This window comes from Sphaerodactylus townsendi, linkage group LG08 (genome assembly GCF_021028975.2).
Source record: "Sphaerodactylus townsendi isolate TG3544 linkage group LG08, MPM_Stown_v2.3, whole genome shotgun sequence".
Classification (NCBI taxonomy): Eukaryota; Metazoa; Chordata; class Lepidosauria; order Squamata; family Sphaerodactylidae; genus Sphaerodactylus; species Sphaerodactylus townsendi.
The window spans coordinates 21,167,820-21,180,301 of record NC_059432.1 but is presented as its reverse complement, the minus strand read 5'-3'; the positions used below and the strand labels follow the sequence as shown (position 1 = coordinate 21,180,301).

The following is a 12,482-nucleotide window of genomic DNA, read 5'->3' as shown; positions in this document are numbered from 1 at the left end:
AGGGAAGAGAGAAAAATATCCATATCCCAAATAGGCAAGCCTGAGCCTTTGGCTGTAACTAAATATCATGGCCACTAATTTTGAATGGTTGGAGCCATTGCAGCCCACAAAGCTGTTCCACCCCAATCAAGCCAATCAAACTAAAAAACATCCAAACTGGTCTACAATGTAAACACCCCCTTCCCCCCAAAAAAACACACAATGAAAATTCTACTTACTCTGCTTAAAACCTAGATAGGGTATTCGTTCAATTGGTGTTTTTCTTTCTTTCATGTATTTATAAAGTGCCACAAGGAATGTCTGTTCATCCTTTCTGCAGTCTTCGCCTACAGACACCTTTGATTTATGCTCACTTGAGCCCTTTTTGCAGTTGCTGTTGTTATTTTTGGTTTTGGAGAAAGGCAATTTAGCTTCACATTTTACCTGCAAGAAAAGAGGAGGTGCCAAATTAGATCTTGAAAGCTAACCTGATCCACCTTCTGTTCCCTTTGAAAAGATGCACCCCCTTCCTCCCTAGCACGCCCGCCTTCCCTTCCTCAGTGCTATGAAAATCAAGCTGGATCGTGTTAGAGTTACCCTTGCTTTTAGTCATTACATTGGCAAATGGTCAATAAAGGTTTTCAGTCCCCAAAACACACACACCAAGCTTTTATTGTAAGCACACATCCCTTATTGGATGCACTAATTATCCTGACTATTGGTGTGTGTGTGTGTTTTCAACATTCCGCTCCAGTATCCCAGCATTCCCTCGCACATCAGCATGACCAAGAAACAGAACTGCTCTTGACCTATGCAGGCATTAGCAGGTTTACATCATTGTCAGGGACTGTCATTGACAGCGAGTATATTCAGACTCACGGTCAATGGCACTTCTGAGTGCACTTATTTATTTTCTTCTATAACAGTGAATATTTCATGTACTGCATCAAAATGGTTCAGAAAGATGCTCTGGTAAAGAGATAGGAATTGTGGATTATAGTACATTGCACAGTGCACGCTTGCTGCTGTAAGCGTGACTTTACTAGGCCATTCCTGCATCACTTAGTGTGTTGTGTTACTCCTTGTGCTTTGTTTCAGCTCTGTTTCAGATTTCTACTTGGTTTCAGGTTACTCCAATCCAAATCCTATTGTGTTGTTTACTAGATGTCCCATCCTGATGATTTGCATTGACTTATTCTGTGTAATCTGTCTCGAACTGCAGTGAAAAAGTCTACAAATGACAAATAAATTAACCGGTGGTGGTAAAGATGGAAAAGCCAACAGCTGTGCAGGGGGATACTTTAGTATCAAGGGCACTGCTACATATACTGAAAGTATTGCCTCTTACTGATAAGGATCTAGGGAGCGCCTACACACTCCACCTACCATAATGATGCCATTTTGCTTCTTGACACAGATGAAATCCATTGATCAAGGTTCCATTACATTCCCACACTGCACCAGGGAGAAGAGTGGGAGCATGAACAGGAAGGGGTGGGGTATCCGATAGGGCTCAAATAAAAGGGCTGACGTGGGACATAGCTGGAATCTGCCCCTTGCCCCAGACACTGGTGAGGCATTAAGATCCATCTCAGAATCCAATACTCCTTTGGTGGTGGAAAGTACCATCAAGTTGCATCTGACTAATGGTGACCTTGTAGCTTTTCTCAGGGGTCTGCAATCTGTGGCTCTCCAGATATTCATGGACTACAATTGGCCATGGTGGCAGGGGCTGATGGGAATTGTAGTCCATGAACATCTGGAGAGCCGCAGGTTGCAGACCCCTGCAATAGATGAACAGAGATGGTTTGCCATTGCCTGCTTACATGTAGGGATTCTGAACTTTCTGGGTGGTCTCCCATCCAAGTATTAACCAGGGCTAACCTGCTTAACTACTGCAATCTAATTAGATTTGGCAAGGCTGGACCATCCAGGTCACGGCATACCCATTTACTTTCTCCAACAAGGGTAAACAATTAACTTTCACGAATACGGAGAAAGTTCACCTTGGAGATACAGTCGTGTACATGCAAACCGGCCTTCTAGCCTTACCTTGCATAGCTACAGGGTGAGGGTTCTACAGGGAACCTGTAGAAATACAGCCTTAGCTCCATTATATAATTAAATATTTATTGAAATAGAAAAGATTGTTGAACTGTGTCTCCATCACGGAATAACTGAGGATGTACCCATTTTATGAAAACTTACCAGCATTGCATCAGCAACATTTAAACCATACCTAATCATGATTTGGTAATCAAAAACACTATCTTCCTGATTAATTAGGTTTGCTCCGGCAGAGGAAACACAATGGAATCATGTTAATTCTGCCTCTTTTTTTAAAAAAAGAAACATGGTATGATATTTTATATTTTTTCGTATAAAACCTTCCATCGTCAGACTAATTGCACGTCTCTATATCATGAATATTAATTTTTTAAAAATAAATTTATTTGCTAGTCATGCTGTTTTTAAATGCACAATCATTTTTTGGGATTATTATTGGTAATAAAATAATCTGCCAGGAGGGGATCGAGAGTCTTACATGATCTATTTTAGGTACACCCCCCCCTCCATCATTGCTATGTAAAAATGACCTTTGGTGATTGTGTAACCTAGTGGGAAAACTTCCTTCATAAGCTCTGAACAGGAGCCAGGTTTCTATAAACAAAGTATCCAGTGTCAATGTCATCGGAGGAGGCATGAGCTGCTAGTGTTAAAACTGGACAGGGAGCCAGGAAAAGCTGATGGGTATATTAATTGAGGTCAGAGCCTTTAAAAACTTGCGTGGTTACAATTAAGACACACAGAGCCAAACATTGTTTACATTGATTTTTACGAGGAAATGACTAGTCCTCAGTATTATGCCAAATAACGTGGCCATAACTGTATGAGTAAATATTGCAAAAGGCATAATAAACTGAAGGGGTCACTCTGTCAAAAAGAATGTGAAAATCTACGCAAACTTTTGCTGAGAACCAGCATGGTGTAGTGGCGAGGGGGTCAGCACAGAATCTGGGAAATCCAGGGTCTTTGGAAGCTTCCTGGGTGACCGTGGCCCAGTCACACACATATCTCACAGGGTTGTTGTAAGGATAAAATGGAGAATGGGAGAATACTGCATATGACTCTGGGTTCCTTCTGGGACGAAAAGTGGCATACAAATGAAGTAAATAAATAAAGGAAAGCATCCTGTTTGCTAGCTCTAAGATACCCCAAGACTATTGCTTATTCTGCCCAAACACCATCTCAAAAAGATGAAAAATCCTACTGCGTATATTCACGTTTCACGTTAAACATGCAAGCTTCAGTTAAAGTGAAGTATAACTATAACCCCTAATCTTTAAAAAGCAGTATCAAAGCACTTTTATCTTTAAAAGTTTAAAGTATTGATGGAGTCCTACTACTAGTCCAACCACCTGGAATACATTTTCTTTGCTGCAATTGTAAAGAGGCCAACTTGGTGAGACAGGCGTTCATGTTAACCTGACAGAGAGATGCACTGTGCTGTGTCTGTGCAGCGCATTCAGGCACACAGTAAAGACAGGAATCAAAGTGGTCAAAACAGATCATAACAAGCTAAATGTTTACTTGTGCCACATGCACAACCCGTCCTCAATAGGCAAGTGCTGATACCCGTCCTGTAATTAGCAGTTATTTTCTGGAGTGTCTGTTCTGCAAATACTTTTGTCAGCTTGGGGGAAAGAGATATTTTGTAACTAACTCGAGCTGTGATGATCTTTTTTTATAAACGAATAGCAACAACAGGAGCAGTTATAACGTAGAACTCCACCATGCGAAGCAATATGGGACTCAAGTATTTGCTTATGAAACCTCAGTTGGAAGTCATAAATGACCGCCTGCTCTGCAAATATTGCTTATTGAATCTATTTATTGGGGAAGCTCTTGGTCCTTCACACCCCTCCCAGTCTTGGAGGTTTTCCGCATGTGAGTTTCTTGTTGGCTTTAGCGCCAAACTACGTTGACTCCCCGCCCCCTTCTGCGTGTGTTTTGCCCTCTAAAGGATTAGCTTTCATTTTTCCTCAGATTTTCTCCTGCTTTTTAATGAGCACTTTTGCTCATACAAGTTTTTTTCTTAAGCTGATTTTGAGTTGGATTCACTCAACCTGCAGAAACACTCCATTCAGGGTTTCTTCTGCCACCCACTGATGCCCCTCCCATGCCCACATCCCCAACTAATTCCACATCCCCTCCTGTCTTCCTTCTCCTCTCCACCTGGGGCTTCCTCACTCCCTTTTAAAAAAGTAAAATATTAGTTATTGAACTCTAAGGAATCTTTCCACATGTAGTTGGGCTCTTCTGGTCAGCCTCACTCGCATGAAACTGACCAGAAAGTCCTGTGACCTTAAAACTGAGCTGAAGTAGACACTATAGGAGTTTTTCCACTACTTCCCTTAAAATGTAGTCAGTTTTTTAAAAAGGTAATTAAATATCACAAGATTGCTGGACTGTTAAAGTAATCGTCTTAGCAGATTCTCTGATTTCCCTGCTGTCATTTTAAACAAAAGTAAGTCTCTATCCTTCCTCACAGAGATATAAGTCAAAAGGCACATTTCCATGAGGGAAGGAACTAGAGATTTTAAAAAGAAAAAGAAAGCTGGGAATTCAGCGAAACTGTTTTGCTTTAATGCACCAGTTATCTAACAATATTTTATTGCCTTTTTTAAGGCAAAAAAAAATCACTTGTCTTCAGAGCAGGGAGGAGGAGATGCCAACCCTTCACATACCATTTAAAATGGCACCAGTTAACAATGGCTCAGGAGCCATTTTCTTTAGCATTCTGTTCCGTGACTCTTCCACATGTGTTTGCCTTCCTCTTGCTTAACTTTTCATTAAAACAAAATGGCGTGGGGGAAAAGCGGCTTGGGCCAGCCACTCCGTATGGAGACAGCTTCTGTTACTACTACATACTGAAAGAGTTTTGCTTTCCATATTGTTAAACTGTTTCTGGTTAATGCAGAATTGGGAGCCATTTTGTTGAATGTTCTCTTCTCTGACCATTCCAAATGTGCGCTGGCCATCCCATCCCAAACAGAAAATTACCAATGACAACAGTTTTGGTGAATGAGGAATTGTCTCTAATGTTTCTTAACGATAACACTAAACTCCACACACACGTAAAAAAAGGAGAAAGGTTGATGTTGTGACATCACAGGTGATGCCAATGAAGGCCCCCAACACCCTTGTGGATATTCCTGTTTACTAGGCCATGGGTGAAAGAAATATGCTGACTCCACAGCAGAAGGGATTCAGAGGAAAGGGTATGTGTGCAGAATTTGCTCACACCACCATTTCTTTGTCAGCCTCAGAATCAACCATATCATTCAAACACCACCAGTACTGAGTCAGATCTGCAGTTATTCTGGACGGAGATGAAGGAAGCTCTGCCTCAACGCTCAGAAGCTGTTGTATTCCCAGAGAGAGTGGCTTCTATCCAGGGGCAGATTGGATTGACCATTTAACTTACAGGGCATTTTCCTGGTGGGCCACTGGTGGACAGGAGAAAGCAGGGCCAAGCCACAACCATCATCCCATGGTTCACGTGGTTCAGACCCTCCATCAGCAGTGGTGATTGGTATCGATTCACCAATTGTGTTTTCTTGCTGTTAGTTCTTATGAGGAAGCAATGTTTCTTACAAAGAGATGTACACTAATACCCATTGTTTGCACTAAAGAGCTGAGTGACCTCTACACTGCTGTCCTGTCATGCCATGGAGGCCATTCAACTTGGTTGGCTCCAAGGGAATTTCCACTCACCAATCCGCTTCTGCTTTTATCTTGCCATTTCACTCAGCAACCTTTGAAGGCTTCTTTCAGGTTATGGTACCTCCCCTCTGACATAAGTGGCAACTCCTCTGGGAGAAGGCTTCCTGCCATGGGGGGAAAGGAATCCGATTTTGCCTTAAAATTCAGTGGGGCAATACTGCCCACACACCCCAAATATGGATCCACAACACATTTGGGCAACTTCTCTCAAATATATATTTAAAGATGGGCCCTGCTAATTGATCCCCTTTGGAGTAACCCCCTCCCCAAATCCTGAAGGGCTACTGAGCTGTTCAGGAGACCATAAGTTGTATGACCTCTGGTGAGTGCTCAATTAAAATGCTCATTAAAATGAATTCCTAGACATTTAAAAATGATTTATATAGCTTTATGTTGTCCACTATATTGTCCACTTCTACGTCTTAGTTCTTTCTCCCAAAACAACCGTTTTGGTCTTGGAATAATATTAAAGGTGTAAATGGAACACTATCAGAGAACACACAGCTTCAAGTACTGCACTGTAGACAAAAGGTGACCAACACTTAGTTTCAGAGTACATGAAAATAATGTGATGTACACGTATATTTCCACATGCTTTAATATCCAATGCAATTTCACAACTGGTGTTTATAAGAATACAAGAATGGGAAAGAATACAGGAAAATGTAGGTTGAGATTGTTTCACTTTTGATTCTTCATTCACTCATGATCACTGAGTTATTTTTTTTTCTTCACCAAAGCCTCAAGCTACAAGGCAATGATGAAGAGCAGAATGTTTCCATCTCCCCCTCCCCCCAGGAATGATTGAGCCTGACAACTCAGAAGGAAGAAATTACTGTTCAGAAGGCCTTTCCTTGCCTCCCTTTAAACTATCTTCATTATCTGGTTGCTCTGAGACTATGGCCTTTTCTGCTCAGATTGTTTACAACCAGTATTTTTTCCTGTTAATTTTGCATATTTTCCTTTTTTTCCCTTTTAATTCTGCATATTTTTTTCCTCTGGCTCTGGAAACGTTTTCTTTTCATTTTTCCTCTGCTGTTTTCCTGAGCACTTTTAAAGGTAAAGGGAGCCCCTTATGCCAGCACCAGGTCATTACTACCCCATGGGGATATGTCACATCCCAACTTTTACTATGTTTAGGGGGTGGTTTGTTATTGCCTTCCCCAGCTGTCTACACTTTTATTACATTTTTAAAATCAATTTCCAGGCCTGCTTCCCTTAAGCATGCAATCATATTGAAACGGAATTTATTTCTCTGCCTCACCAAACACCTGGAACGCCCACCCACCCCTTCAGCCATTTCCTCACAGTCTCCATTTTCGAAATGAATTTTTATTTATTTTCTTATCACATTAGCGATGTAACAGTAGGGCAGAGACACAAGCTAGGTTGATTGTGCCAGCTTTGTCAATTTCATCTCCAATTAGTGATGTAACATTAAGCAAAGATACACAGTGTCTGTAGTTAGGAGAGACTGAAATTGACAAAGAAAGTTGCTTCTGCAGGATGAAATTGACAAGGGGAGGCAGCAGCAACAACTGGGCACAACTGCAGCTCTAATCTGGCCCCAAGATATGGTTTTTGTGTCAGGGATGGACTACATGCTTCTGTTCCTTGAAGTAATTGTACCTGCTCCAGTACTTTGTGTGTGTGTGTGGGGGGGGGGAGGTTGCTTCTGTTTTGCGGGGGTGGTTCTCAATGGTAGAAATGGAGGCTGAGACATTTTTAAAATTGTTGCTTCAGTGTAACTGTGTGGTAATGCTAGAGCGTCTGTGCAAAAAAAAAGGGGGGGGGGAAATGTTCTTCTCCATCATAAATGACATCCCACCACCATTAGGGATAATACTTTTTCAACTACAGCGCATGGAATAAATGCGGCTGAAGGGGGAAAATGATGGGGGAAATAGAGGTGTGCAGAATGATTTCACAGAAAGCATTTCCAAGATGCAAGGTTTGACCGCTGGGAACATCTGTGCTGACCTGTTTCTGTGGAAAAGGCCTACATTCATGGCGTTAGGTATCAGAAATTAAAGATAGTGGAGGAAGCAAGTCCTTCAAATACTCCAGGTTGTAAGGTTTCGTCTTTTTCACCAGCCTGAAGAAAACCCTACACCCCTTGAAGCTAAACTGGGAACAAGGAGCAATGGATACAGCTGGATTCACTGCTCTTGGGTACTTTCACAAGGCAAAATGGATCCTGGTGCTTCCATGAAGAAAAGAACAGGGGTAGGACAGAAGATGAAGGAAAGCGCTTCGCTCCCTGCCCTAGTTCAAGAGTTCTCAATAAAAACTGATCCTATTGATGCCAGACAAAAGCTGTTTTCAATAACAGTTTTTGGCATCTCTGTTTTATATATTCCTGTCTTCCAAACATGGAATGAAGTTTTGATCTGGCAGGCTTTTTTTTAAAAACTTCTCTAGTTACAAAAAAGTCTCCTACTACATCCAGCTGTGTATTTCAGATGGGTCAATACAAACATCAATATACAACAATACCTTAAATACAACCACAGTAAATCAGGAAAAGGGAAAACGGCATATATGAAAGCAAATCAATGTCAAGGCAAGTTATTCTGCACAACAAATGAAGGAACAGCCCAAATAGAAAAATATGAGAAGAAAAAGATGTTAATAGCAGCGATGCCAGATTGTCCAAGAATATAAAACAGTCAGTGCTGTAATGACACATCCTCATATCTGATAGTAGGTCCTACTGAATGCAATTGAACTGACTTCTGAGTAACCATGGACAAGATCAGGTTGCATCTTTTTGGACCTGATGGTTCATTAACACACACACCAGTGCTTTTACTGTATAGCCAGAAGCAAGCCTCACTTACAGAAACTCACCACCGTGGGAAAAGACAATCAGATCTGCTTCTGTGACCAATGAATAACTTGGACTTGGGGAGCCAGGAGTGGGCAGGAGGAAAAGATTGGTTCTGGTTTAGATTACGCTACTAGAAGTTCCACACTCAGCCACTAACACTAATGTGTTGACTATAGCAGTGATGGTCAGAATGTGCCCTGAGCTGTTATTCCTCAACACGGAATCTTCCTGGATTCAGATTGAAATTCAGATATGCACAATTTGGCCTGCTCGGGCTTTGTAGTAGCTGGAAGGCACTGAGAGTTGGACAATGACACCAAGCATGAAAATTAAGAAGGCCCCTTGGTGGCAGCATCCACTATAGACTACTCAGCTCCATATATCTGGTAGATGGTTGCGAAAGTAGACCTCGGATCTCTGCTTTAATAGTTTTCATTATGGGTGCAGTTAACTGAGGGGTGCATGCACTCAACCCCTCTCCCTCCCTCCCTCCCTCCCTCCCTCCCTCCCTCCCTCTCTCTCAGCTAACATGTAGAGGAGATCCTGTAGCAATCCCAAACACATTTACTTGGAAGGACTTCTCGCTAAAATCAACAGAAATGACTACAGAGGCAATGCAGATAAGCTTGGGACAATGCTCAGACAGAGCTGCCACTGCTGAAAAGGAGGAGCCATAGTTCACTGGTAGAGCTCCTTCATCGCATGCAGAGGGTCTCTGGAACCTCCAGTTAAAAGATAGTAAGGAGATGCCTGCCTACAAGCTAAAATAACTAAAATGAGGCTACTGTACTTCAGTCACATCACGAGAAGACAAGAGTCACTGGAAAAGGCAATTTGAAGGCACAAGAAAGAAGGAAGACATGAGATGGATTGGCACAATAAAGGAAGCCACGGCTGTCAGTTTGCAAGACCTGAGCAAGGTTATTAATGACATTCAGACGGTTCACTTGACAGCCCGAAATACAAGGAGACTCTGGACTGGGGCAACCAGTAAGAGTTGCCAGTAGTGGGCTTCATGAGTTATTGGACTTACTCAGTACAGCACATTTTGCACAAATGAGGACAACGTTCTTTGGAACAGCAACACTGTAGAGCTAGAAGCAACATGCTCTTGAGTTTTAGTTAACTGCCTGCCAGATTCATTTAAAAATACATAAGCATACTATGTTTATTGTAGAATTTATTGTTGTGAGCTATCCTGACTCTTATGATGGCTCCTTCCGCACATGCAGAATAATGCACTTTCAAACTGCTTTCAGCGCTCTTTGAAGCTGTGCGGAATGGCCAAATCCACTTGCAAACAGTTGTGAAAGTGGTTTGAAAACGCATTATTTTGCGTGTGCGGAATGAGCCGATGAGATGGGAGACAAATACTGAAGTGAATGCAATTACAGTTTGGTAACGTTGCTCTGCATTCTTCGCATGGAACCTGGCCATGAACAAATCCTCCAACTCTTCCCTGTGCAGTAAAAATAGAAACTTTAGCCTCACGAAACCCATTTTCTCCTCGCCAGATCTATTTTCCACTTTCTTCCTGAAAGTGTAACCCAAGGACATCTTGGGAAGAGCAAGACTCATTGATAACAGCAATGAATTTGTCTTACAAGTGTCTAAGATCCCCAAGCACTAGAGCTGAGCCCTGGGATAATAAAATACAGCATGGCAATTCAGTCACTTAAAAGACTGCCCCAGCTGGAATTTATTCAGAGCGATTGAAACCAAACCAAATGCATTTGTATGCGGGGTAATAAAGTCAGCACAATTATTTGCTCACAGAGAAAGGTAAACAAGCTGGATGAAAACTGGAGTCTTAATAGCGTAAAGAGCTTTTTCACTCAATGACAGCTTAAAATGTGACATTTAGCATCTGAACATTAAGTCTGTGGCTTGTGTGGTACACATGACCTGAACTTAAGCCACGTCACTATGAAGCATCTAAGGATCCTTCAGTATTCTGCAGCCACTTACCCCTCATCTCCTGGGTTGCAGCAATGAGCAATCAAACTGATAGTCTACTCCACATCATCAGCCAAAGGCCTACATTCATGGGGGGACTGCTCTGTTGGCTAAAAATGCTGCCAGCCAGCAGAATTTATTGTCTCATTAAATAACATGGTGGTGATTAGTTTCTGGTGAATGCAGATGACTCATGACACCCACTGCAGCAAAGAAGACATTCAAACCAGCAAGCGTTGAGCAAACAATATGTACGTACTATCATTCACATTCTTTCGGTATTTGAAGATTTACTTTCTGATCCCACTTCCACAGCTAGGACAGAAGGCCCAATGTTTATTCACAGGAAGAACCTGCTTGGAAGAATCCTGTACAAGAAGCAGAACAGCCCCCTCCTACAAAAAGTAGAACCTGGGCCATGTGATTGTCTTGCCACCTTCTTTTCCTTGAAAGAGGAAGATGGCGCAAACTCAGCATCCACGCCATCAGGCACTGTTGTGAACGGCCCTGTGTACATCATAGGCTCTCTGTACAGTAGGCTGGAGGTCTTCACGATGCCCCTTCCTCATTATTTTGGTGCAAATGAAGCCAATTATAATATGTTTACTGAATTCAGGTTCATGCTTCACGAGAAGGTGCCGTAAACATTTTTGATGCCTTGGTTAATGAATTGCGCTATTTATTCAAACACTTTCAACATTTTAGCTAATTAATTATATTATTTGTTATACATTTGGTTTCTATCCTCCCTTTTTCCAACTGGGTGAACCAAAGGCAGGTTACTAGACACATAGGAAGTAACAATTAATTAGCAAGTAAACTAATACAAATTCACACAAACGATAACGTGAACACATGGACTTATTTTTCTCACATGGTTTCTGGAGGCTTATGAAGGGAACAAACAAAAAATATTATTTATTGAATCACTGCAGAATCAAAGACAATGAGCTAATGATCCTCGGAGATCCTACAACACGACACCAACTATCAAGAAGACCCTACACCCAAGACAAAGTATCTCATATCTAAAGGTCCATTAACCAAGAAGATTTCAGGGAATGGAGTGAAAGCTGATATTCCTTCACTATAATGGGTACATGAATGTGTGCAAAGACAAATGGACAAAGTAGTACCCAGATATACACCAGGTGGGGTCCAATGGCTAAAGTGTAAGTGTGGGATTTGGGAGACCCAGGTTCAAATTCCTGCTCTGTCATGGAAAGTTGCTGCTTGACCTAGGGCCAGTCACATAGCCCAACCTACTTCACAGGGTTGTTGTTGGAGGAGGGAAGAAAGATGATGTAATCCCCACTCAGGAGAAAAGCAGAGTATAAATAGTGAAATAATAAATATAAATAAATTAATGTAACTTAGGCCCCTTCCGCACACACAAAATAATGTGTTTTCAAACCACTTTCACAACTGTTTGCAAGTGGATTTTGCTATTCCGCACAGCTTCAAAGAGCACTGAAAGCAGTTTGAAAGTGCATTATTCTGCCTGTGCGGAATGAGCCATAGGCAGATGACATTTTACTTTTACAATAAACTTTAACAACAGTTTACGAAAGGCCAGTTGTGGATGGCAGGAAGCGCACTGTTCTGCGAACAGTTTACAAAACTCAGAGAAAGAGGGGCATCTGCACAGCAGATTCTTTGAGGCTTTATGCACTCCCTGCTGATGAAAATCTGAGAAAGTCCTATAACTTTTTATGCAGTTTGTAAAAGCCACCAAACATCAGCAATGATTTTTTAAAGCCGTCACTGCTGTCCAACGTGATACCAGCAGATCGTATGACAGACAACTATGGGCACACAGCAGGCCGCATGGAAAACAGCAATGCAGATTTAATGACAAGTCTTTATTTTAACTTTTGCTTCGGCTATTACTTGGTGTCAGTAGGTTAACAATAGAGGAAAACAGGGCAAG

At 41.8% G+C, this 12,482-nt stretch overlaps 1 protein-coding gene across 3 annotated transcripts in view; it reads right to left on the bottom strand.

Moving 5' to 3' along the window:
• Window positions 1–12,482, bottom strand: part of ARID5B (AT-rich interaction domain 5B) — a 254,225-nt gene that overhangs the window by 58,567 nt on the left and 183,176 nt on the right. For all 3 annotated transcript variants that reach the window (XM_048505139.1, XM_048505140.1, XM_048505141.1), the window contains one exon: window positions 219–423. In XM_048505139.1, coding sequence (XP_048361096.1) covers window positions 219–423 — 205 coding nt within the window. The remainder of the gene's footprint in view (window positions 1–218; window positions 424–12,482) is intronic.